The following is a 26,312-nucleotide window of genomic DNA, read 5'->3' as shown; positions in this document are numbered from 1 at the left end:
ACAGGATGGAATGAAGATGTGAACTGCCCCAGACCTATCTATAGCCTGATTGAGATTTTCCTTTCTCCTCTCCCTTCCCACCCCAAGGTGAAGTTTACTTTTCTTCCTGAGACTTATAAGATAGTAGAGGCCTGATTTAGAATAGCGGTTCTTACCTTTTTCTTTTTTCAATATTATGACAACTATAGTTCAATAGAATTTGTTTCCTTCGTAATGCTATGAATTTTATTTTATGTATTTATAAACAGAGTTGAAAGAATGGGTTGGTTCATAAGTTTCTCAAAATTGCCAAAAAGGTATATGACCAAAAAAAGGCTAAAAAATTCTGATCTGTAGGGAATCCCTCCTTTTTTTTTTTTTTTTTTGGTGAGGCAATTGGGGTTAAGTGACTTGCCCAGAGTCACACAGCTAGTAAGTCTTATGTGTCTGAAGCCAGATTTGAATTCAGATTCTCCTGACTCAAGGACTGGTGCTCTATCCACTGCACCACCAAGCTGCCCCCAAGGGAATCCCTCTTTAAAAAAAAAATTTTTTAAATAGTTTGATAACTACTATTTCAATGTAATTGGTTTCCTTTGTAATCCTAAGTATCTTGCATTTAAAAACATTATTCAGAGGAGTCCATAGATTTCATCACACTGACAAAGGGGTTCTTGATATAAAAATGGTTTAGAATCCTTCATTTAGGAGAATTATAGAAACCAGTAGGTATGTAGAGGGGTAAATGGGTGGGGAAGGAGAATGACAATTGTTGGAAAATGAGAGGGGAGGAGAGGGGAGAAGTGAGAGGGAAAGGAGAGAGTGAGGAGGGGAAAGAAGGGGAGAGTAGAAGAGGGTAGGGGAGGAGAGAGGAGAGGAGGGGAGGGGAGGGAGGAGAGGAGAGTTTGAACATTTTGTACAACAGAGAGTCAAAGGCAAAAACCACACTTAACAGGAGCCTGTCATATTTAGATCTCTGAGGACTTTGAGAGATTTGGGATAGGAATGTTTATTCATTCAAGACTTTGTTTTCCTCCTTTAAATAATACTTTTATAATGCAGTGAACTCTGTACTCAACAAGTGAGGAGTCAGTTTCCAAATACTGGAGAAGTATCTATTTGGTGCAGTGGATAGAGTACCGAACTTTAAGTCAGAAAGACTCATCTTCATGAGTTCCAATATAGTCTCAAACACCTATTAGCTGTGTGACCCTGGACAAGTCACTTAACTCTGTTTTCCTCACTTTGCTCATCTGTAAAATGAGCTGGAGAAGGAAACAGCAATCAACTGCAGTATCTCTGCCAAGAAAACCCCAAATCAGGTCACGAAGAGTAAGACATGATTGAAAAACAATTGAACAGCAACACCAAAACTTGTGGAGACATTTTTCTGGGTTTTCAGGATAGGATAATTTGAGCCAGCAAAAGTAAGAAAACCATCTCTGAAGTGTGCCTGGGCCCTGGAAGCTACAGAGTACTGTAGAAAGAGCTATGGCACAATGATGATGTATAGGCAAAGAGCAGAAGGCAGAGAGTTGGGGAGGAGAAGACGTGTGCATCTCCTTAGTCAAAGGAGATGATATTTTAGTCAAATCTTGAAAGACGGGTGGTAGGGGAACAGATAGAATCTAAAAATATTTTTCTAGCAGAGAGAATGATGTGAACAAAGGTATGAAGGAGATAAGACACAATGTACGTTTGAATAATTTTCAGTCATCTGATTTGTCTGAAGCATAGGGCTATATAAAGGGGAGTCAATAGTGATAAGGTTGGAAAAGTAGATTGTGGCAGTGATAAATGGTTGGTGTGCTCCCTAATGAAGATGTATGGTCATTTGATAGGTGGTCTGTATCCAATGGAAGGTCATGCTCACCCCCTGCACCAGGTTGGGGATGGAACTCTCAAAATATGTTGGGATAGGGAAAAGGTGGACCCACAAATATAGACAGAGGGGCTAGCAACAGCATTACTTCAACCGCTGGAATGGAATCTCACGACTTGATGACTCCCCTGTTTGTACCGAGTTATCATGATAGAAAATGTGTACCTAGAAATTAAAAAAAGTAAATTGAGGTAAAGTATGAGAAAAGGCAGTGCAGGTAGGCAGCTGAAAAGAAGGAATTGGAGTATCAGGGGCACGTAGCGAATGCCCTCACTGGATCTGCTTCATTGGATGAACACAAAAAAGAACCATCAGAGATGGAGTTTCTAACCAAGCAGCTTCATTCTCCCTGATTCCCACTGAAATAATGCAAAGTCTCGCAATTTCATTCCTAGAAGTACAGAGAAAAGAGCGCTGGACTTGGCCACTGAAGACCCAGGTTGAAACCTTGATTTCTCCTCTTCTCCAGACATCAGCCTTGGAGAGTGTAGATGGGCAGATTCTCCAACCACACCCTCAGGCATGGGAATTCTAAATCAGGTCACCTGGGGCTGGTGCACCTGGCTCCACATTAGACTAATTGATTTGCCTTTCTGTTACAGTGATCACAAAGAAGATAGCAGAAGTGATCCCAACCACAATTCTGGACCTAATTATTCTAGCTGGTGCTTTTAATAGCACTTTAGATATGCAAAGTTCTTTTCCTACATCATCATTGATAGGCAAATAACTCCAACTCCTTGCTTCCAATTTTTCTAGGAATAAAAGGTAGAATAAGTTTCCTTTTTGCTGATGCCAAATGGACCAAACCAGCAGGAGATACACAAAATTATCCAATATGCCCATTGCAGGGATGAATACAAAGCACAAGAAAGGGAAATTTCCCCCATTCACCTAGCCCTGTACAAGCATCTCAGCTGTGATAGCATCCAGATTTCCTACCTTACAATAATTTCTTCCAGGCTAACTGAGAAATATGGGTAGAATCCCAGGGCCAGCAGCAGAAACATCTTAAAGGTTCGTAAAAGGTCAATTTTCCCTCCTCCAACTCAGAGAGACATTCTCTACCCAGTCTCCACTCTCCCTGTCTTCTACTTACACCCTCAATCTACCTTGATCTCTCCTGTCTAGCAGTCTATCCCACTGCCTATTCTTGCCCTCAGTGGCTATATTTCTTCCAGTGGGACATCCTGCCACTTGAGGGAATTCCCCAGTTGTTGGTGGCTGTAATTTCTTCCTACAGGGCAGCCTGCCACCTCTAGAGATTCCCTACTTGTTAACAGAGATTAGCTTACAATGTTGTCACTTTCAAGCTGTGTGACCCTGGCCAAGACGATCGATCTCTCTGAGCCTCATTTTTCCCACCTGCAAAAGTACTGCTTACCCTTCTACCTCATTCATCATGCAGGTGATTATCAGGTGCAGTTCAGAACTCACTGTCCAGTCTATGGTGACCTGCAGGTGCAGGATTTTTATCCAACTGTAAACAATATGAGGAGACAAAAATATCAATTCTTAGAGTTAACAGCATTGAGGAACACTGCACTGGGGATTAAGTATTCCAGCATGATTAATCATAGCCAGTCATGACATTGGCTAATTAGGTTCATGGAAAGGCTCACCTGAATTGCAGAAGCACAGAGACAAACAGTTCTAGTACAAAGTGGGGTAATGAGTCAAGAAAGACTTGTTATCCCCACCAAGTCCTGTTGGCCTCTGTGGCAAAGGCTGCTAGGTACTTTGAACCATTACGGTAGGGACCTGTACAACGCCCAGACAGCTATTTTGTTCTAGGTTTCAATGAGAGCAGATTTCTTGGCAGATCATCATCCCCATTGTTGTTGCTGTTGTAGTTGTTGTTTTAAACAAAATAGGGGGTTTTTTAGTATTGAATTTAGGTAGGGTTCTAACCTAAGACTGACAGGAACGTAGAGGGTTGGTGAGTAACACCAGAGTTCTTCTGCCTGTCGCCTCCCATACTCCCGTGCTTCAGAGATTTGAGGTTTCATTGGGACTAATGTCCCTTCCATCGGAACAGACCACAGTCCCTTGGTTGGACAATTTTGGGGCCTGCCTCAGTTACTTTGTAACTAAACTGTCAATGAGTCGGTTTCTATTGATTTTGCTGGGCTTGTCCTTACACGGCAAACACGTAGTCCAGTGCTGCTTATGTACATAAGGGCATTCCAACATGGTAGACCCTACCAGAGATTCCATTCGGCTAGTGTAGTCTTAAGAACCCAGAGAAGATATCAAGCCATATAGAATGTGCAAGGAGGACTTCAATGACGGATGCAGAGGAGGGGGAAGGTTTGCCTTCGATTTAGTTTTATACCCACAACAGTTCCTGTGCTCAAGGAACTTACATTTTATTGGGAGATAATACATATACGGGTAAGTCAGTATAAATTAAAGTTATAAGAGAGATAATGAATATCTGGGAGAACAAAAAAGGTCTTGTATGGAAGTCAGTACCTGAGCCATGCTCTGGAAGAACCTAGAAATTCTAGCAGAGAGAAGGATGGAGGGAGAGCATTTGAGGAATGGCTACTACCTACATCAGATAGAATCTAAGCTAATCAAGGGCAGGCATTGCTTTGTTTTACCTCTACACCCCCAGCACCTATCACAGAGCCTGGCACATATTAGGTACTTAATAAAAACTCACTGTATTGACTTGAATCTCTGAGACAGCTAACTGACCAAAAAAAAAAAAAAGTTAGATCTAAGTGGGAATAACTTGGGCAGGACCAAAAATACCCAATGAGCCATCACTTAGAATGTTTAAGTAACTGAGTGCCCAAGAACATGAAATGAGACACTGGCTGGCTTCTAGAAATAGTGTAACATGTGGTTTTGTTCTTTTTCCAACAGGGTGCCCAGACGGCACTTATGGTCCTTACTGCCAAAAGATGTGTAAATGCATGAATGGAGGCCATTGTGACCGCGTGCTTGGCACCTGTGACTGCCCCCCTGGATTCACTGGCACAGACTGTGGTCAGGGTAAGTCACTGGAAGTGGTACTGGAGGGGTTAACTGCATCTTGCCAGGACAGCTTACTCCCTTAGCCAAGGCCAGCACTGAATGAAAGACTTTAAGAGTTTCAGTTAGCAGAAAAAACAATGCCCCAGCTATTGTATTTGATAATTTACTGCAGTGCAAACAAACACACACTGACCCAAATCTCAGGGTGAGTATTCCTTTTGTCAGAACTTGATTTAAAGCTGGAGTCTGTGGAAGCCAGCCAAAGAGAGAGTTCTGGTCCCAGCACCTCCCACTCCTACAGTGCTGGGTCAGACTCAGGATTGGAAAATGGATTGGCCAAGATCCCACCCAACTGGGGTTGCCTGGGTTCAAAATTTCAAACTCATTTTCAATATCTTATAGCTCCACTTCCCCAAAACGATTTCCCAGCTCAAAGGAAAGCTGTTCCAAAAGACTCAGAGACTTCAGTTTGAGATGACTGAACAATCACTGACTTAAGTGAGAGTGGTCAGGGGCAGGCAGATCCAATTTCCCTAAAAATATGTTTGGGTTTTGAATGGACAAGGAAAAGGTTCGACAAAAGAAAATTATGCCTTGCTAGATCTAACGAGATCTAGTTGAAAAGGCTTGTGGATTCTAATCCCCAACCCCTCTCACTTTGTTACCTTTTCCTCTGCTCACAAAGCCATTACACAAGTTGAGAGCCTCATCTCCTACCTGACTATTGCAATCCTACCGACTGGTCTCCCTAACTCAACCTTCTCCCCTCTTCAATCCATCCTTCATAAAACTACCAAGATGATATTCCTAGAGTCCAGACTAGCCACATCACTCTCTGATCAACACACTTCAACAGCTCCCGATGGCCCCAAGGAAAAAATATCAACACCTCCAGGGTTCAAAGCCCTTCATAATCTGGCTCTCCTCTGTCTTAGTTGTGTTATCATACTTCATTCCCTCTCGCACATTCTTCATTCCAGCCAAATTAGCACACTAGCTGTACACAAAGGGCAGTGGGTAGAGTGCCAGGCCTGAAGTCAGGAAGACCTGAGTTCAAATCTAGCCTCCGACACTTACTCACTGTGTGACACTCTGGGCAAGGCATTTAACTCTGTTTGCCTCAGTTTTCTCATCTGTAAAATGAGCTACAGGAGGAAATGGCAAACCACTCCACTATCTCTTCCAAGAAAACTGCAAATGAGGTCACGAGTTGGACACAACTGGAAAAAGACTCAATAACGAAACTGTACACATCCTACCTCTCATCTCTTTACCCTGTGTTTCAAATACTCCCCTCTCTCACCTCCACCTCTTGTAATTTCAGTCCCTTCTATACTCAGCTCAAGCTTTTATTCCCACTAGGTTTTTCCTGATGACCTAAGGTGATAGAGTTCTCCCTCACACCTTAAGATAAATAGTGCCTTATATTTTCTTCAGAGAAACAGCCTGGTGTGGTGGACTCAGAACCAGAAAGACCTGGCCTTAGATTCTCCTTCTGACACATGCTGGCCTTGAGGCCTTCCACAGCACCCCTAACCTCTCAGTGCACTAGCCAGTAATATCAAACTCAAGCAGAAAGTAGGGCCACTAAACTATGCAGATAGATGTAGAAAATCACATATTAACATCATCCGTGTCTTATTGCATTTTTATTTATTTTGTTCAATGTTTCCCAACTACATTTTAATCTGGTTTGGCTGCATTTGAGAGTGTCGCTGTGCTCTAGGCACCTCATTAGATTATAGATTTACGAGAAGGTGTCAATTCTTCGGTATGGGAAGCTTCCTCAACCAAGAGTTCTTGTACTAATGAAGTCACAGACTTTATCCTGTATTTCATATTTAACTTCTCTGTGCACATATCGATTCCCTCCAGATAGGTTGTCAGCTCCTTGCGGGAAGGAGGTGACGCCTGTTTGTCTTCATATTCCACACCTGCCACATAGGAAGCACTAAATAAATGCAAGCTGAATTAAATTGAACATTCATTTTCAATTCAACAAATATTCATTCTTGAACATCTAATATGTACCAGGTACTATATATGAACTCTATTGAGACACTGTCCTATCTCCATTTATGAAACACATGGAAAGCAAAGATAATTATTTAGCTAAGCCGTGGGGATACAATAAAAGTAGAATGTAAGCTGCCTGGAGGCAAGCATGTTTGTTTGTTTGGGTTTTTTGTCTTTGTGTCCTGGTAACTATTGTAGTACCTTACACTTAATAATAGCAATAATATTAATACTAATGATGATGGTGATGATGATAACAATAAATTCTGGGGTTTTTTTTGTAATTTAATGGGATGGATTGGAAAATAACCAACATTTTTATCTAAATTATCCACAATACATTTAGGGATGATGTCTGATTGACATATCATGTTATAACCACACTGTAGGAAGTTAGTATGGCATGGTAGGTGAACCAAAGAACTTGAATTCTCATTCTACTGTTCTACAAGCCAGCTATGAGACCTTAGACAAGTCACATCAGGGCCTCATTTTCCTCATTTATCAGATAAGAGAGTTCATTGCTAAGTTACTTCTTAGGCTAATATATGATGGTATTGTGCTTATGGCAAGCATCATGCCAAGGGCTAGTCTTGCTGGGAACAAGAAGACACACAGCATTGAAGAATATTTATCAACCAATTTACAAGTAATAGCCAGTGAAAATAATTCTGAGCCCATATCTCTTACACACATAGAGTGTTGTCTCCTTGGATTCAGCAATGAAGATCGGCTTACAATAAGGTCCTGTCTTGGTATTTGTACATGCAAGCTAGACTTCTAAGGGAACCATTTTTGGGTCAAGATTGAGAGCTGGAAAGGCCTTCAGAGGTCATCTGACCCAGTCCTCTCATTTTAGAGATGAGGAATTTAACCCTTGGAGGTTAAATGAATGTCTCAAGATCACACAGGAACTGAGTGGTCAAGCCAGGATCTGACCTCTAAATTTAGTTTCAAATCCAGTGCTTTCTACACTAAAGAAGAATAAGTACATTTTTAAAAGGTGAGTTTCGATCTAAATTGGGACCATTTGAGGCTCCTGACTTGCAAGAGCGATTTCTAGTCAAAATGTTTTGACACTACATGTTTGCTTGGAAATTCCTAACGTCAACCCAAATTGCAATGAAAAAATAAGCAAAGCTTTGAACAATTTCTTTTCCTTTTGAAAGCAACTGTTTTTAGACTCAAAGCTGAACTGAAGGCAAGTAAGAGAAGGCTGTTTGATTAAAAGAAGGAGCCTTGTATTACAAAATTTTTTTTAAAATGTCCGCCGACTGCCAGAATGTTTTAATGAGAAAAATATGCTCATGTTGTTAACTATAGTTTGTCCTGAAAATCACTGTGGGAGAAATTGTGCCCTGTTGTGCTTCTGTGGCCCAGGGCAGGGTGACCCAAAGACTGGATGGTGCCAGTGCCTGCCTGGGCGTAGTGGACCCAGCTGTCAGCAAAGCAAGAGAATGAGATATACAAGGTCACCTTGTCTGCCTAGGGAATAGCAAAATGAAACATAAAGGTAGCTTGGGAGCCAAGGAAAGTAAATACATTGTTCTTATTTATAATGGTTTCTTCTTGAGGGAGGGGGGAAACATGGTAAAATACTTGATCCTTCGAAGCTACACTTTAATTTTTAATTGAATTTTTAAAATGTATTTTTGTTTTTACATCAATTACATTTCCTATTATACCCTTCTTCCCTCTTCCAGAAAGCAATCTCTTATAACAAAGAATGAAAAAGAGGGGAAGAAAACAACTCATCAAAACCAACCATCAATCAATTAATTAACCAATAAACATTTATTAAGCACCTACTGTGCGCCAGGCTCTGTGATAAGCTTGTTGAAAGAGCCTGACTTTAATTACAGGGTTCCACACCCAAGGTTCCCCATCTCTTCAAAAATGATAGCAGAAAGTGCTTCTATTGATGTCTTTTTTGGAGCCGAGCTTGGTCCTTATAATTTCATGGGATTCAGTTTCAATTGTCTTGTTATTGTTCTTTCCACTTACATTGTATATGTTACTTTCCTGTTTCTGCTCACTTCACTTTTCATCAAATCAATCTGTCAATACTTGTCGATTTTCTTCACATCCATCCTTTCTTACATCACAGTAATTTCCCACTAAATTCATCTATCATAACTTGTTTAACTGTCCCACAATCTATGAACATGTGCTTTGTAACCACTTCTTTGCTACTATACAAACCATTCCTATTAATATTTGGGCACATAAGAAAGCTTTCTTTTTATCATTCACCTCCTTTCATATGGTTGTTCATGTCTTGCAAGTATCTTTTTGTTTATATCTTTTTATTATGTATCCATTGGGGAATGGCTTTTGGTCTTAGATATTCCTGTTAGCTGACTATCTTGGACATCAGGTTTTTATCAGAAATAGTTGGTACTAAGATTTTTTTTTCCCATTCAACTATTCCTCTTCTTAACCTATTTGCATTATTTTGTTCATGCAAAACCTTTCCAATTCCATGTGACCAGAATTGATTGTGTCATTTGTAAACACCGATCTTTTTTATTTATATATTTTATTTTTAAATTATTTTCAGTTACAGATATATTCTTCTCATTCTGCTCTCCTCTTCTCCCCAAAGAGCTATACGTTGTAACTAAGAATAAACAATGAAAAGGGAGGTAAGAAGCAATTCTACAAAATGAAACAATGCATCAGCCAAGTCTGAGAGTGGAGACAATACTTTCAAGAGCATGCCACAAAATCATAAATCCTCTCATTTAATAGGAAATTACCAGACAATAATTTGGGTGCTATTTATAAAATTTTAAATGGGTGCATCCATGCTGAATTCTGTGGGTAGAAGCATGTAGATAAGAGCAGGTACTACCTCCATCAGGGTAAATTTCAAACACTCCAAGAAGTCTCATTCTGTGATTCTTGTCCATATCTTTCAGTAAATTCCCCCCTCATGGGAACAACCCATGGATAGGATATTTTCATTGGTTTGTTTGCTTGTTACTTTGAATGATACAGCAAGGGAACATGTAAGCACATTGATCTATCCACTTATTTTCTCCCAATCTCACTACCATACAATAGCACTGACTGTCTTGGGGACATCTCAAAATGGGTTTTACACAGGCATCCCTTTGAACACTACATGTTCAAAACAGAGCTCATTGTATTTTACCTCAAACAACCACCTTCCCCCCAGTCACTTAGAATTGCACTTTGACCCCTTACTCTTCATCAGCCCATATATCTAAAACATTACCAGACTTTGTCATTTCTACCTTCACAATCTTTCCGCTCTACTCCTCCAGGTCATACCCTCATGATCTATTATAATAAATTTTGTATTATATAAATTATAATCATTATAATTATATTATTATATACATATTATAATAAATAGCCTTCCATTTGGTCTACCTATCCTAACTCTCTCCCTACTCCAATACATCCTTCCCTCAACTACCAACATGAGTTTTCTAATATGGAGGCTTGCCCACCTCCCCCACCTCAGTAAACTCCCTTGGCTTCATATTACTTTGGATAGACTAAGGGCTGAATATCTCAGAGTCATCTGTAAAGAGATTTTCATTAAACTCATGAGAGCTAATGTGATCATCAAGTAAGACAGAATAGAGTAAAAGAGAAGAGGGCCTAGGACAGAGCCTCAAAGATATTGTAATGCTTTTCTTAAAGAAAGTATTCATGCTGTACTGGGGAAAGCTTCTGAAGAATCTACCAGTCCTTACCTTTTTCACTCATTGATTCTCAATGATGTTTACTAACATTTTTTTTTCTATCCCCACCTATAATCAATATGACAATTGATGTTGCTGAGGTCAAACCAAACAATATAAGGAAAAACTAAATTTGACTATATTTTATCAGGTCAAATACAATCAGCTACCAGTATGGGAGTCATTTATGAATGAGCTGTCATCATACAGCCAGATTAACTTGATAAAGCAAGGACCAAAGTCAACAACAAATTAGAAGACAGAATAAAGATGAGAAGATGGATACAATTTCAACAGTTCCCATCTGACCCATTTAAATGAGCTATTGATGCTAAACAATGGAAAATGGGCAAAGTTAAATAACTTTGACTCTGATGCAATCACTTCTGAGAGAAATTGAATCAACATTAAATAGTCATCTGCAAAAGAGGCCAAAAGAGCCCCCAAACCGTCTCAGCCAAGAAGCACTGGAACTCCCTGCCAAGCACAGAGTCACAGAAGCCAAAGTCAACAGTACTTTAGAATGTAAACTCATTTGTAAAATGTTGCACAGGAGAATAGTGTAACACTGAAAATGGTATCATCTCACAAACAGTGGAAGAGAAAATGCATCTGAAAGAAAGATTGGCTCAAGACCCAAATAAGCCACTTCATCCCAAGAACATTTGTATGTGAGAATGAAAGGAAGACAATAAGTAAATACAAAAATAGTAGAGAGATTTCCTAATGTTTCTTTATTTGTGATGGATGATGATCAAATCATTACATTTGAACCCTAACGCTTTAGTAAGCAGTGTGTTTTACAAGGAAATGAAACTAGCACATTCAAAAGACAAAGCCAGTAATAGGAGATAGACCATACCAAGTAAACAGAGAGAGACTCCATACTGCAGATAGTACAATTTTGAAGACCATTCAGGATTAATTATCCGGATATCTAAAAAAACTGGGAAGAATTCAAATGATCAGGGACCAAGAAGAGATAATTAAGAAGACTGGAAACTATAAACTCATTTACTTATTTATTTTCTTATTAGCAGCCTTCTGAGAATGATAATTCATATGTAACTCAATCTAATCCAACACACACGTATTAAACACTATGCTAAGATCAGGGGACACAAAGTCATTTTTAGTTGTTTTTAAACTGGACCACTGATGTTTTTGGTACAGGGAACTTCCAACAAAAAAAAAAACAAACTACAAAGACTACAAAAAAAAAAAAAACCCAATCCTTATCTTCAAGCAGGTTACATTATCCTGCATGAAAATAACAGAAACTTATAGTCTAGACTTAAATTTATCACATTCAATTGGTGGGAGGGATTCTCATAAATCATTGTCTTTGATTCACATCTCCACCCAGAACATCAGAAGTTGGTTCATTTGGCCCCTCCCCCAGAGACATCACAACACTTCCACTTTTAGGTTTCTACAGATATGAGCAAAAGGTCCTTAGGTTTCCAGTGCAAGCACTCAATTTAATATATATCAGATTCAAGACTGTCTTTATTCTACCACACACAGCATAAGGGATTCACAGGAGACCTTAAACACTGAAGGACAAATTCTCTTTCACTTCGTGGTAATTCCTAGCTTTTCGATACTCTTGGTGACCTATGCCCATCCTTCAGACATATAACACCACCCTTTTGTTGAGACTCCCCAGAAAGAAAATGTGTGTAAGATCTAGAAAAACACCCTATTACCCTTCAGTGAATTCCTCTCTCCTCCAAGAGCCTAGAATTAGAGTACTACCCTGAGGTTTGGAACTATTCCAGTATGGAATTTTAACTTAAGGTTTCTAAACTGTTCCCCCACCCCAATTCGCCTAAGAACCATGGTAGCAGGAGAAGGTGCATAGTGGCTCAGAGCCTGGCTTCTCCTCCAGTTCTGGGGTAACAAAGTAGCTCTTCTCTCTACAAGGCTCAGTTCAGGACTTCTTAATGTTCCAGCATTGCTTCATACTGCTGCCCTGTGTGGAATTCTCTCTTGAAGCTAAACTATTCCCCCTTCAAAAACCCCTCTGGACAGTCTTGTGTAAGGCTAAGGAGTAACACACACACACACACACACACACACACTTAGTTCAGCTTAGTTCTTGTTCTTTGATCTAGTCTACTGATTTGTCTACTCCCATGTGTAATCCTCATTCCGAAGAGAAGACTAAATCATGAAGAGCTATTACAATTAACTGGTGTGGTTGGGTTATCAATAGGTGTCTCCATAGCTTCCAAGGAGTATTATCTTCCACACAAATGAAAAAAAAAACAAAACATCTTTTGTCCTTGTCAAGTTGCTGAGACTACTCATTCCAATACCATGAAGAGAGTATTTTATCAACACTCCACTCTGAAGTACAGGGCCTGGATTCCAATCCTGGCTTTAAAAATGGCTCTACCACTTTTATCTGTATGATCATAGGCAAGAAGCCTCACCTCTCTAGGCTTTAGTTTCCTCCTCTTAAAATGAGCTCAGATGGCCTCCAAGGTCCTCCCAGGTCTGAATCTATGATTCTAAGATCCTATACACCCTATAGGGATCTCAATACTTTTTACACACTTACCTGGAGTGTCCTTGATGAAAAAAAAAGAAGGGAGCAGGCAGATCTTTATAGATTTTTCTATAGTAAACAGCTCCAGAGAGAAAGAGCGTACAACCTGCCTGTGTGTCTTTTTTGTTTTCTACTATTAAGTCCCATTTGACTAAATAAGGCAAACTTAGGTGTAAAAGCTTTTCTCGACCAATATATCTTCCACGGTCTTGTCAAGAAGATAAAACCTCCAGTCCAAACTGTGGTCTATGAATTGTGGAGGACAAACTAACAAAATCTAGTTTATTGTGACAATGTAGTATTTTTTTCATTTACTCAGATTATAGTTATTTAAAAAAAAACTATGAAGGACCACTTATCAAAAATACCACAAGCTTCATCTGTCTGGGATTTCACTGTAGTTTCACAAATAGCTAACCTTTTAAGTGTTAGGAAACAATCATGGCTGTAGGACAGAGAGTTAAGTCATGTATCTGTTAAGTTACTACCTGAAAATGTTATTAGACAGTTGTCTGCCTTCCTTGTTTCATTCAGCGCTAAGAGCTAAGACCAGACTTTCAGCCATGTTTCTGACTGACCAAGGAACCCAATGACCCCTAGATTCAGTGATATGCTGGTAGAAGTTTAACAACCAGCTCTCTAGAAAAGCACAACACACTTTAAAGTTTAATCTGCATCATTAAAATTTTCTGCATCACTTTCTTAAGTCTTGGCAAGCAATAAAACAATAAATCAAGCCCTAATTTACAGTCTTTGTCAATTTCTGAGTTGTAAACACTCACACCAAAAATTTAACAATCGGGTCTCAGAAGCAAGATCAGCCTGGCTCCATCACATCCCTGCCGAGGTCCCTCTTTTTATTTTAATCTTTTTCTATCATTGCTACAGGAAGTTTATAAATTGCCCAGGCAAGACTGGGCAGAGATACAATAGTATTTATTTAGTGGCATGACAGTGTAATTTAAAGAGATCTGAGCGTGTCAGGAGGGTAGGTCTTACGGAGTTGAATCTTATCACCAATTCATACTGCATCCATAACCAAGGCAAGTCCATTAACCTCTCCAAGGATCAATTTCTTCTGTCAAATAGGAATAATCATATTTCTACTACCTGCTTCCCAGGTGTATTGTGAAGAAAGCACTTTTTTTAAATATAGAAGATGTCCTAGGTAGCCGTTTACAAGTTGTGGCCCCATTAGTTTGTGAGCTCCTTGAGGATAAAGACTATTTTTACATTTCCTTGTATCCCCAGAAGGTAGCATAGTGCCTGGCACAGAGGGCTTAATAAATGCTTGTTGACTAATTACTGTTGATATCTCTACCTCAGTATTGCACCAGTGTGCTTAACTTCAGAAAATTCATAAGCATTTCCTTATGCCATGATGCTATCATGTGCAGTTTCTCCATCTAACTCACTGAGAAAAGTTATCTGTGTGATATTTTGCTCTACTGTGTTAATTTTGAAAATATGGTTACAGATTGTCCCCAGGCAAGATATGGCCACAAATGCCAGCTCACTTGTGCCTGCAAAAATGGTGGGATTTGTAATCCCATGGATGGAAACTGTACCTGTGGACTTGGATGGACAGGCAGTTACTGTGAGCAAGGTAAGTTGCCATTCTTGGCCTTTTACTAATTAACTGGATCTACTTTAGATCATATGACCAACAGCCACTAAAAGACAGTGCACAACAATGATTTTGATAACAAGAATAGTCGGCATTCATATATTACTTTAAAATTTTCAAATAATTTGAAATATATTATCTCATTTGATCCTCATTAGGTAATAGGGTCATGGATTCAGAGCTGGAAAGGATTTTATAGTCCATTGAGCCTAACACCCTCATTTTATGGTTGAAGAAACTTGAAAGATCAAGTGCCTTGCCCAGGGTTACACGATTAGTGTGTGTCTGAGGGAGGACTGGAATCCAGATTTTCCTGATTCAAAATCCATGGCTTTATCTGCTATACCATGCTCTCCTCACAAAAATCCTGTGAAGTAGATGTTATTATACCCATTTTAAAAAGTAAGAAATGGAGAGTGAGAAGAGGAAGTGACTTGTCCGGACTGCCTTTTCCTGTACTCAGTCCAATGCTCTTTCCACCATACCATCTTATTGTATAATTAGAAACAAAAATCTGGCACCAAGAAGTTGAAAGTCACTGTCATCCATTCAACAGAGTACTTCCTCAGAAGTTTATCTGTCAACTCGAATATGAGTTTTGTCACTGAATCATATGAGCAGAACCAAGAGAACATTGTATATGGTAACATTAATACTGTTTTAAGAACAACTTTGAGTGACTAAATCAGTTTGACTTTTATAAATACCTAAATTAACTACAAAGGAACTATGCTATCTGCATCCAGAGAAAGAACTGATAAACTGATAAAAAAAAAGTATGTCTAGAATGGTTTTACGTATATATATGTAAATAAACATACATACATATATATATACACATATATACACATTTGTGATTAATGATAACTATCTCTAGGGTGAAAGGAGAGAAAAAAGGAAGAAAATGTTACATGATAACTTTATTATGTATTTAAAAGGAATAGCAAGTTGTACATAATAGATTTTCAGTTTTACGTACAATCATCTTTTTTTATTCTGCTTTGTTATGGAAATGCTTGTATTATTTCTTAAGTTCCAAATAAAATAAAATTTTCTTTCTTTTTTGGCTGGGCAATGGGGTTAAGTGACTTGCCCAGGGTCACACAGCTAGTAAGTGCTATGTATCTGAGGCTAGATTTGAACTCAGGTCCTCCTGAATCCAGGGCAGTGGATCTATCCACCATGTCACCTAGCTGCCCCAAAATAAAATTTTCAAAAAAGAAAAAAATGAATCATATTACCTGGATTAAAAGAATATATGTTAATCATGTTACTTTCATAACATTATAGGATAATAGATTTAAAGTTGCAAGAATTCTTAAAGGTTACTTTGTCTAAGACTCCATTTTACACATGAGGAATGAAGGTCTAGAAAAGTCTAGCAATGTCTAACCCCCAGTCTCCAGGCAACAGGAGACAGAGATGGGTTTTATTCTGTATCCTTCAACTCTGAATCCTGAGTTCCATGCTATCCCTTGCACTTTATTGTCTTCCCTTTCTGTTTCTCTCTACATCATTCAGTGTTATTGTTAAGAAACTTGTAGACATTGGAGTGGAAAGATGACTCCTTGGAGTCAGATCTGGGTTCGAATCCAAGCTCTGCTCTTCATCATATGTCTATGGGCAAGTCACCTAATCCATCTCAGTCTCAATTTCATGATGTGTAAAAGAAGAGAGTTAGACCAAATCATTCATTCCATATCTGATGTTCTCTAACTTTTTCATGATGCTTCTTTTTAACCCAGCATTTACCCCTTCTTAGGCTAACAGAGTTGTGATTGTTGACTGGTTTCTGGATAGGTAGGTGGGGAAAGGGGGGCATTTGGATGTATTTTGTAGGTTAATAATATTACATCTAAGTGAGGTCATCCCAAGAGACTGTACAACCTGGGCCTGGGGAAAAGATAACAAATAGCAAGAAAACATATTTTTGCCATTGATAAAAGTAGAACCTTCACATATGGTCCACCTCAGGACCCAGTGGCCTGATGAGGAAATATAAATTATGCATAAGAAGGTCACTGAGAGAAAAACTGTACATGGAGAAGATGTCTATGGTCAAAGCACAATATTTAAAAAAGCACTGTATGGCATTGTATGTATACATATATTAAAAGTATAACTAACAACCCAAAGTTCATTTGCATAAAACTCTCCTCATTGATAGAGATTGGTTACTAAATTTTCTGCCCTCAGATTACAAAAACATTAAAAGGTCAGTTTTCCAGATGTCTCAAAGAAATGAAATATTAAACTAGAAAAAATACTGAGTATTATTACCCCCTCCAAAGAAAAGAAAATTTGCTTGAGAGGACATTAGCAGCTATTAACCCATATGCTTATTTTCTTCTTCTGATGTTTATAAAATATTTGTGAACATGGTGTGCATATTTATCAAGAAAATATTTGATTAAAATGTGAGAAGAAAACAGATAATTTTCTAGAATAAGTGCTATTTTTATAGCTCACAATTAGCTAAAAGGTATGAAGAATACAAGATCCTGCTGTATTGTTTGTCAAGTATAGGGAGGGAAATTGACTGAATAAAGCAAATTACAGTCTTGATGATTCTCCTTCCCATGCACATAATGAGATTATAGTAGATTCCTTGATTATTCAATTTCAGAGGTAACTTCAATTAATGACTTTCATGCCTTTACATTACCAGTATCAAGGGAGGTTTAAAACACGGAGTCATATGATCATCGATATTGTTCGCTTATATCGTGGAGGAAATCCAGGAAAATTCCAAATGGAAGAGACAGGAAGAGAGATTACTTATACATAGTGATATCCTAAAATGTTACAATTTGTGGATGGCATTGTATGTATACATACACACATATGATTTCATATATATATATATTATTTCTATTATGTATGTATATATAGATAGATATAGATAAATATCTTGGTATACAATCATGCTATATACACTGTTTGTACATAATTGTTTGCATTTTGTCTTCCCCATTAGATTGTAAGCTCCTTGAGTGAAAGGAATCATTTTTTCACTTTTTTGCATCTCCAACTCTTAGTACAGAGCCTGGCACAAAGTGGGAGCTTAGTACTTGCTAAGTGACTGACTGACTACTGCACTGGCCGCGCGCCGACCTTCTGCCGGCCGCACGCCAGTACCCTCTCCTCCTATAAGGAGCACACTACCAGAGTCATACTCACACTCGAGTCTTCGGTCCTCTGCCGGATAAACACACAGAGACGAGCCATCGGGAGGTGCCAACACCAGAGCTTTATTCAGAGGCCATCACAGCAAGCCATCATAGCAAGCCCAAGCAGCAAGGCCAGAGCAATAGGGCAGGAGCCAGGAGAGAGCGCGTGTGTGATCTGACCACGCTTGTTCTAAGTACCTACCTAGCCCTTCCTCCCCAGCCCGCTTACTAGCCAATGATTGTAGGGTCAGATAATGGAAGGGGCTGTCTGAGTTTAGCACACCAAGGGGGAGGGAGTGACGTAGGAGGCTAGGACCGGATACAGGGAGGAGGCATCTGGGATTAGCACATAGACAGAGTACGTGACCTAGGAAGTCAGACTCAGACACTGGGAGGAGGGGTCTGGGTCAGTGCTGCACAAAGGGACCCAGGAAGTCAGGAAGGTCACAAGAGGCGTCTGGGGATGACGTTGCATATAGGGAGGGGACTAAGCAAAGGGAACTCAGTCTTCTGCCGTCCCACTCCCACGTGGCACCGCCCCTTGCCTCAGAAGCTCAAGCTCTGGCTACTTCCTTGCACCCAGTTTATCTAACATAGCATTGCCCACTGCCTCAGGGCTTCTCCGTATCCAGCCCATCCCAGTTCACCACGACTCTGCCTACCACAGCCCCTGCCTTGACTTCCAAAATACCCAGATCCTACCCTACTCTTGCCACAGCGCCCGACCTGGTAGCTGCCAACATCAGATAGTCCCTCACAGACTACCACGAGATATCCTAAATGAGATTCATGACTGCACACAAGAGATGGATATATATCAAAACATGAAGAAAAATAATGATTCATAATCCTTGCTGCCTAAATTATGGCATGAAGTTAGATACATTAGTCCATATATTTTGGACAGGTAATTAAAACAATCGGCAATGAGTCAAGACCAGAATTTAATAAAATGAAGAGAGTGACTTGTATTTCATTTGAGAAGTTTCACACAAGTTTTAACAGGTCCAAGTCACTCCCTGAAAACAAGAAAATAATCTTTTAAATGTTCCTATTGTACCAGCAATGCTGATTAACTGTGAACCAAGGAATAAACTGATCATCAAACATTTCAATTTCGGGTGACCCAAAAGGTAATGGAGAGATACCGGGAAGACATGAGTCAGCTATAGCTTCAGTCCGATAATGACCTACATGCAAGAACTGACACAAGGGATATGAGTCAGGAAATGTACAATCAGAAAGGGGCATGAGTGAATCACATAGCCATGTTGAGAGATAAGAGTACAATTCAAGCGCTGCCCTCTTACCCATAAAATCTCACAAGATCTGCACCAGGAATTTTTAAAAATTTTGTTTATTTTATTTTTAATTTATGAAATAAATCAAGCATTCTGTGACATAGTAGAATAAAAAAGATGATTGCACATGGAACTGCAAATTTATTATGTATAAATTGCTATTCCTTTTAAACATATGATAGTTATCATGTAAATTTCTTTTTTTTTCTTTTTATTTCTTCCCTCCCCCCTGCCCTAGACATGGCTACCATAAGACACAAGTGTGTGTATGTGTGTATACATGTACACTCATATATGTATAAATAAACATATATGTATTTGCACGTGTGTATACATATACATATGTATGGGAAATCATTTTATACATCTATTTCTGAGTTCTTTCTCTGGATGAAGATAATGTTTTCCTTCTCCTTTGTAATTAATTTAAGTATTTATAATAGTCAACATAACTTAGTTCCTCAAAACTGTTCTTAAAACAATGTTGCTGTTAAACTGTATATAACATTCTCTTGGTTCTGCTCATTTTGCTCTTCATTATTTCATGTAAGTCTTTTCATGTTTTTCTAAAATCATTGAGCTCATCATTTCTTATAGCACAGTAGAATTCTATCATGATCATATAACACAACTTGTTAAGCCATTACTGGACCTGATTTCTTAACCTTTTTTGCTTCGGCAATTTGATGAAGCCTGTGGACCTGTTCTCAAAAAAAAAAAAAAAATGCGTGTGCCTACATTCATTGCTAAAGAAAAAACTGAACTTCAATTTAGAGATTAATTAAAATAAACATGTAATATTTTTTCCATTCAAGCTCTCAGATCCTCCTGAAACTTATCTATGGATCCCTTGTTAAGAGTCATTGAGGGTTCCAGGCTTTATGATAGATCATATGTGCAGAATGTAGGGAGATACATGGACAAAAGTTAGATAAAATGAGAAGGCATTACTAGATTTTTATCTGCCCCATTGGAGAGAATACCTATATCAATGAGAGCAAACATTCTTGATGTAAAGAAAAACTCTGGAATAATTATAATGGTCTAAAAGTAGAACCGGCCCCTTCTGGGGACAGCAGGTCCTCCCTCCCTCACCGGAAGTTTTCAAATGAAGACTGGGTAATGACTTGGCAGGTAAGTTATAGAAGGGAATTCTTCAAGATTGAGTTTGACTAGATGGAGTCTGAGTTCCCTTTCAATGATTATGTGACCCAGAATCACCCACATTCATGCTCTCATTTTCCCTGGTGTATACTCTTCAGGTTATTTGTCTAATGGAAGTTTCAGCTTTGGGCATCATTTCAAATGTCGCTTTTAAAAAGTCTTCATCCTGAAATAACCCAAGGAGTTAGCACATTTTTAATTAAACAAGAAGTACCAATTTTTGGATGTCTTCTCCTTTACAGCATGCCTTCCTGGTACATATGGTCCAAGCTGCCGTTTGAAGTGCTCTTGTCAGAACAACGGAACTTGTAGTAGGTTTACTGGCTTCTGTCAGTGTCCAGAGGGTTACTATGGGCACAGCTGTGAACACCGTAAGTAGAAACTACAGATGCATATATTGGTGACATTTAAAAGTACAAGCAAAGAGGGAAAGTATATACATATATATGTATATATATACACACACACACACACACACACACACACACATATATATATATATATGTTCCAGAATATAACCAGTCTAATTTATCATTTTTAGCATAACTGTCTAGAAGTCAGCCCATGGTCCTAAGTTATTTTGAGACAGGTACAAATTGTAGAGTTGCCCCAACCTGGTTGCCCTGAAGTCATGCACAGACATAGTACAGGTTCCATTATGTTTCATTTATTGCATCATATAGTAATGTCATCAATGATTTTCTCAAATTATTCACTATTTTCCCCTCCTTTTTTCTTTCTTTCTTTCTTTCTTTCTTTCTTTCTTTCTTTCTTTCTTTCTTCTTTTTTGCTAAGCAATGGGGTTAAGCAACTTGCCCAGGGTCACACAGTTAGTAAGTGTCAAGTGTCTGAAGCCAGGTTTGAACTCAGGTCCTCCTGACTCCAGGGACAGTGCTCTAACCACTGCAGCACCTAGCTGCCTCCTTTTTTTTCCCTCTTCAAGACATCTTTGAAAATTGACTTTTCAGTGCTTTCAATAAAATATTTCCAGTACATATTTCTTCTGTGTCTATGAGGAGTGACACAGCCAGTCTTCCCAACCTAATTCTCCTAAGGACCACTTCTATTTCCTCTTTATTGCAGTGGGTGCTGGAGCATTAGAATGTGAATATGATGGTTCCATTGTCATCTATGGTGAGAGAAGATTGATATAGAATTGGCTCAGGAAGGAAGCCATGTTGGCAGGCTCTCATTTATGATATTTGTTTATGTTATTGTTAGGCAGCTAGGTGGCACCAGAATGGATAGAGCACCAGGCCTGGGGTCCGGAAGACTCATCTTCATGAGTTTAAATCTGGCCTCAGACACTTACTAGATGTGTGACGCTGGACAAGTCACTTAAATTTGCCTCAGTTCCTCATCTGTAAAATGAGTTGGAGAAGGAAATGGCAAACCCCTCCAGTAACTTTGTCAAGAAAACCCCAAATGGAATCATAAAAAGTTGAACATGATTGAACAGCAACAACATTCATGTTATTCTTCTTTTTCTGGAGGTGTGTTGTATTGCTAATTTGGATAGGAGAAAATTATTAAATAATTTGCGCTGGGAGAAATACAATCTGGTGGGCACCATAACCTGGTGTTCAATTTGATTTTATTTTATATAAGTTATGTATATATATATACACACACATATGTGTATGTATACATGCACATATACAATATGGTGTATTATATAATGTATTATATATAATTATGTTATATACATATAAATGCTTACTGTGTGCAAAGCATTGTGTTGTACTCTAGAGAATACAGAGATTTTTAAAAAAATTAGTCCCAGTCTTTAAATGACTTCAATTCTTTTGGGCCATGGAAAGGATGGGGCAGGGGGACACAGCTGCAACACATACAAAGATAAGTGAATATGAGGTAAATGGAGGAGAAATAAAGCACCCACAATTGGAGGAAGAGGAGGAGGAGGATGATAACATTGATATGGTGCATTAAGGTTTGCAAAAACACTCTGAATCTATTATTCCATTTGATCCTCATAGTAACCATATGAGGTAGGTGCTATTATTTTCCCTACTTTACGTAGGAGGAAACTGAAGCAATCTGTCCAGGATCACACAACCAGTGTAGAATGTTAGATTTGAACCAGGACTTCTTCACTCCAGAGCTAGAGCTCTGCTCACTATTTCATAGTTTCCTGCCCAGACATGGCTCTGCAGAAGAGTTGACCCTTGAGATGAATCTAGAGGCAAAATAAAGATTCTGAGAAGCTACATTAAGAAAGCCCGTTCTCCTGAAGGCTCAATAATAGCCTTTGAAAAGGGATGAATGGCGGTTAGACACTCAAGCTGTTGCTCGTGGCCAGTGGGTTTCCACTAAACTTAATTCCTATTATTATATCTACTCTTTGGGTGCCTTCAGCAGTTCAGGACTGTTGAGGACAACCGCCTAGAGAAGAAAGATGTTTGAATAGGTTGGCAAAAAAAAAATCAGTCTCCAGATTCAGAGGTGACGTTAGGAGAGAATGAAATACTAAAGTAAATGTAATTTATTGATTCATATCCAGTACGCAATGTGCAACATGATCAAGGGAAATCGGTTGATAGAAACCTAAGTAGCCCCATATCCTAGCCAAGTTTCTTCTCTGAGTCAGAGGAAGCATGGTTCTCCAAAGCATTTATGGTTTCCACCCTAGCCATTATGATGAATTATATCGATATCATCATGTAAAGACATGGGTTCTCAGTCAGCAGGATGAAAGACAGAACTCTGTTCTAACTGTAATTGCCTTTGTTGAAACAAGGCTGTCAGGCCTTAGAATCCCTTCAAAGTTCAATCACAGTGCACATTTAACTGATCTAGCCCACTAGAACTTAGTCAACAAGCATTTTATTAAGCACTTATTCCAGGCACTCTCTAGGCACAAGGGGGATACAAAGAAGGGAAAAAACAACAGTCCCTTCCCCCTAAGGAGTCTACATTAGAATGAGGAGGCAACATATGAATAACTATGGGCATACAAGTTCTATACGGAGGAGATGGAAAGCAATGTCAGAGGGAAAATATGACTTTGGCCACACCAATAAAAATTTTCATGATATTTTCACTCATGGGGTCTCAGGCACTCTTGGAATCTACTTCCTCTTCTTCAGAGATTAAAAGACTTATCCAGGGTGACATAGTTAGAACATGTCAGAGATGTAATTTGAAATCAGGTCCTCCTAACTCGGAGAGAGCTCTCCCTATCATATGTCCTCTCATTTATTTTGTATATATTTGTACTCCCTTATCTCTATAGAAGATAAGGAGTGTAGCAGAGTACATAAACAGCCCAGGGCTAGGATGTCCTGGTTCAAGTTCCACTTCTGACATACACTGGCTCGTGACCCTGCTCAAGTAACTCTCTTCCAGGGCTCTAGGCAGCCCCCTAAGGCTACAAGCTGTAGAATAGGGGCCAAGCTGCATTTTAAAAAGTAGTCTCCCTACCTGAGCGATGTCTATATCAACAAAATCACTAGTTTAGTCTCCCTACCTACTGGTATTCATTTTCTCCCATCAGAGTGTAAGCTTCCTGAGGACAGGAACAGTTTTCATTTTTATCTCTGTTTTGCCAGGGTCTGGCACTTAGTGAGTGCTAAATAAAGGTGTCATGAATGAATTAATTCAAGATCCTTCTCAACAGTCTGATTTCTGATTACATCCCCGGGGGAAGCCAGAAGACATTATTTCTAATTTCTGTCACCGTTTCACTGTTGGCAATTAGTTTCCGATGAGGGTGATCCAGGGCATTATGCAGAGCTCTTAAGATAACGCCATTACCAGAATTCCGACTGTAGAGGGGGCTTGGGTAGTATTAAAATGAAATAACATATGGGAAGTGCTTTGCAAACCTTAAAATGCCATATGAGTACTAGCTGTTATTATTGTATGTGAATATATAGAAGCACTTTATAACCATAAGATAAAAGGTAGCTTATACCCAGTTCCTCTTCCTGATCTGTCCAACAGGTTGACAACTGACCTCAAAAGGCAAACATCCTTTCTTATGAAAACCTTACAATAGATAATGAAACTCTGTGAAGCACTAATGAGAGGCTTTGTGGTGCTGCCGATAGAGAGAAAGCAATAGGGTCAGGACACCTTTGGCCCAAGACCAGCCTCTGACTATACCAGCTATGTGACCAAGGGCAAATCATTTAACTACTCCCCAAGAGACCAAGTTAACAAAGGGTTGCTTATCTTCCTCACTTGGGGGAGTCCCCATGGAAGACTTCTACAAGCCAATCATAGCACAGGTTAGGCAAACTAGTAACAGCAAAGTATGAATCTAAAAAAGGATGACCTTTAGCTCACAAAGAAGAAAGAATAAGCGCTGTAGAAAAGAAAGGGATAAGGGAGGGGGAATGTTTTGAGGTAGGAAGTGAGCAGGATTAGGAATTAGGGGATCTGGGTTTAAATATAGAAACCATTTAAACTCTCTAGACTTTAGTTTCATCTATAAAATGAGAGGGTTGGACTAGAGACCCCCTTTGTACTCTCTTAACTTGTAAATGGTGATTCTACTATCCTAGGATGAAAGAAAAAGTAAGGCAAGAAAAGGGAAAAAGAGAGCTACAACTTAAAAAAATGATGGTGATGATGATGATAACAACAACACACACTGCCTAATTGCTTTTCCTTTTTTAATTTATTTTATTTTTAATTCATGGAATAAAACAAGCATTTCCATAACATAATATAATAAAAAAGATGATTGTGCATGAAACTGTGAGTCTACTATGCACAACTTGTTTTTATAGCTTGTTTTTCAATTTTTGGACCATTTGACAAATTTTTAATTGAATAATAGATAGTAAATTTGGGATCCTGGTATCCTGGGTCAGTAATTTTTATCAGATAAAACATTTGAGAATAATGGGGGATGTGTAAATCAATTATCATCTCAGAATTATGATATAAGAGCCGGAAGCACCATTAGAGATCATTTAAACCAACTCACACTTTTTACAGATAAGGAAATGCCACTCAAACCTGGAATTCAAATCTAAGTCCTCTGCCTCCATGAGCAGGAATTTTTCATCTACAATACACTCTCTATGATCTAATCTAGTGACTTGAGGAAGATCAAATTACATGTTTTCAGTGGGTACAAGCAGGATAGGCTGGGACTTGAATCCCAAGCAGAAACAGCTGTTCTTCAGCCTGTAGGCCATTCAAAGTTTCTAAGTAGAGAAGTGGAGGGATCAAAATGGTGTTTTGGAAAGATGAATCCACAGGTAGTGTTTAGGACAGATTTAGAAAGAGAATCAATCAGTCCTTCAACAAACATTTGTTAATGTGGCAGGAACTGTGCTAGGCAATGTGGGTACAAATACAACATTTATTAAGTACCTACTATGTGCCAGGCCCTGTCACATAGTAAATACAATGAATGAAACAATCCCTACTTGCAAGGAAATTACATTATAATGGAGGAGATAACGAGTAAGTGTATGTATGTATATGTACATATGTGTGTATGTATGTATTTATATATATATATATGATAGAAATAATATAAAGTTTAAAAATACTAATGTATACAAAGCAGTTGAATATAAGTAGTTTCAGAGGGAGGGCAGGCATTACTATTTGAGGGAATCAAGAAAGACTTCATCCAGAAGATAGTATTAGGGTTGTTTATTAAAGGAAGAGGGGAATTCTCTGAGGCAAAGGTAAGAAGGGACTGCATTCTAGGCATGGGGAACTGTCAATGCAAAGACATGGAGGTGGGAGATGAAGTGTGGTGAGTGAAGAATTTTAGAGAAGACCAGTTTGGCTGTATCACAAAATGCAAAAGGGGACATAAGGTCCAATGAGGCAGGAAACATAGATCGGGGCAAATTGCAAAGGATTTTCAAAACTGAACGATGGTGGTGCAGTGGCTAACACTGGGGTTCAGCTCCTGCCTCAGACACTTCCTA

The 26,312-nt window shown here is 38.9% G+C and overlaps 1 protein-coding gene across 1 annotated transcript in view; it reads left to right on the top strand.

Moving 5' to 3' along the window:
- The window catches only part of LOC114053209 (EGF-like and EMI domain-containing protein 1), a 726,964-nt gene that overhangs the window by 688,552 nt on the left and 12,100 nt on the right, over positions 1 to 26,312 (top strand). The window contains exons 19-21 of the mRNA XM_027876127.1: positions 4,736 to 4,864; positions 14,610 to 14,738; positions 20,637 to 20,765. Of these exons, the coding sequence (XP_027731928.1) occupies positions 4,736 to 4,864; positions 14,610 to 14,738; positions 20,637 to 20,765 (387 nt within the window). The remainder of the gene's footprint in view (positions 1 to 4,735; positions 4,865 to 14,609; positions 14,739 to 20,636; positions 20,766 to 26,312) is intronic.

This window comes from Vombatus ursinus, unplaced genomic scaffold (assembly GCF_900497805.2).
Source record: "Vombatus ursinus unplaced genomic scaffold, bare-nosed wombat genome assembly UNPS02014810.1, whole genome shotgun sequence".
NCBI classification, from domain to species: domain Eukaryota; kingdom Metazoa; phylum Chordata; class Mammalia; order Diprotodontia; family Vombatidae; genus Vombatus; species Vombatus ursinus.
The sequence above is the reverse complement of the archived record's forward strand: the minus strand, read 5'-3'. Positions and strand labels throughout refer to the sequence as shown.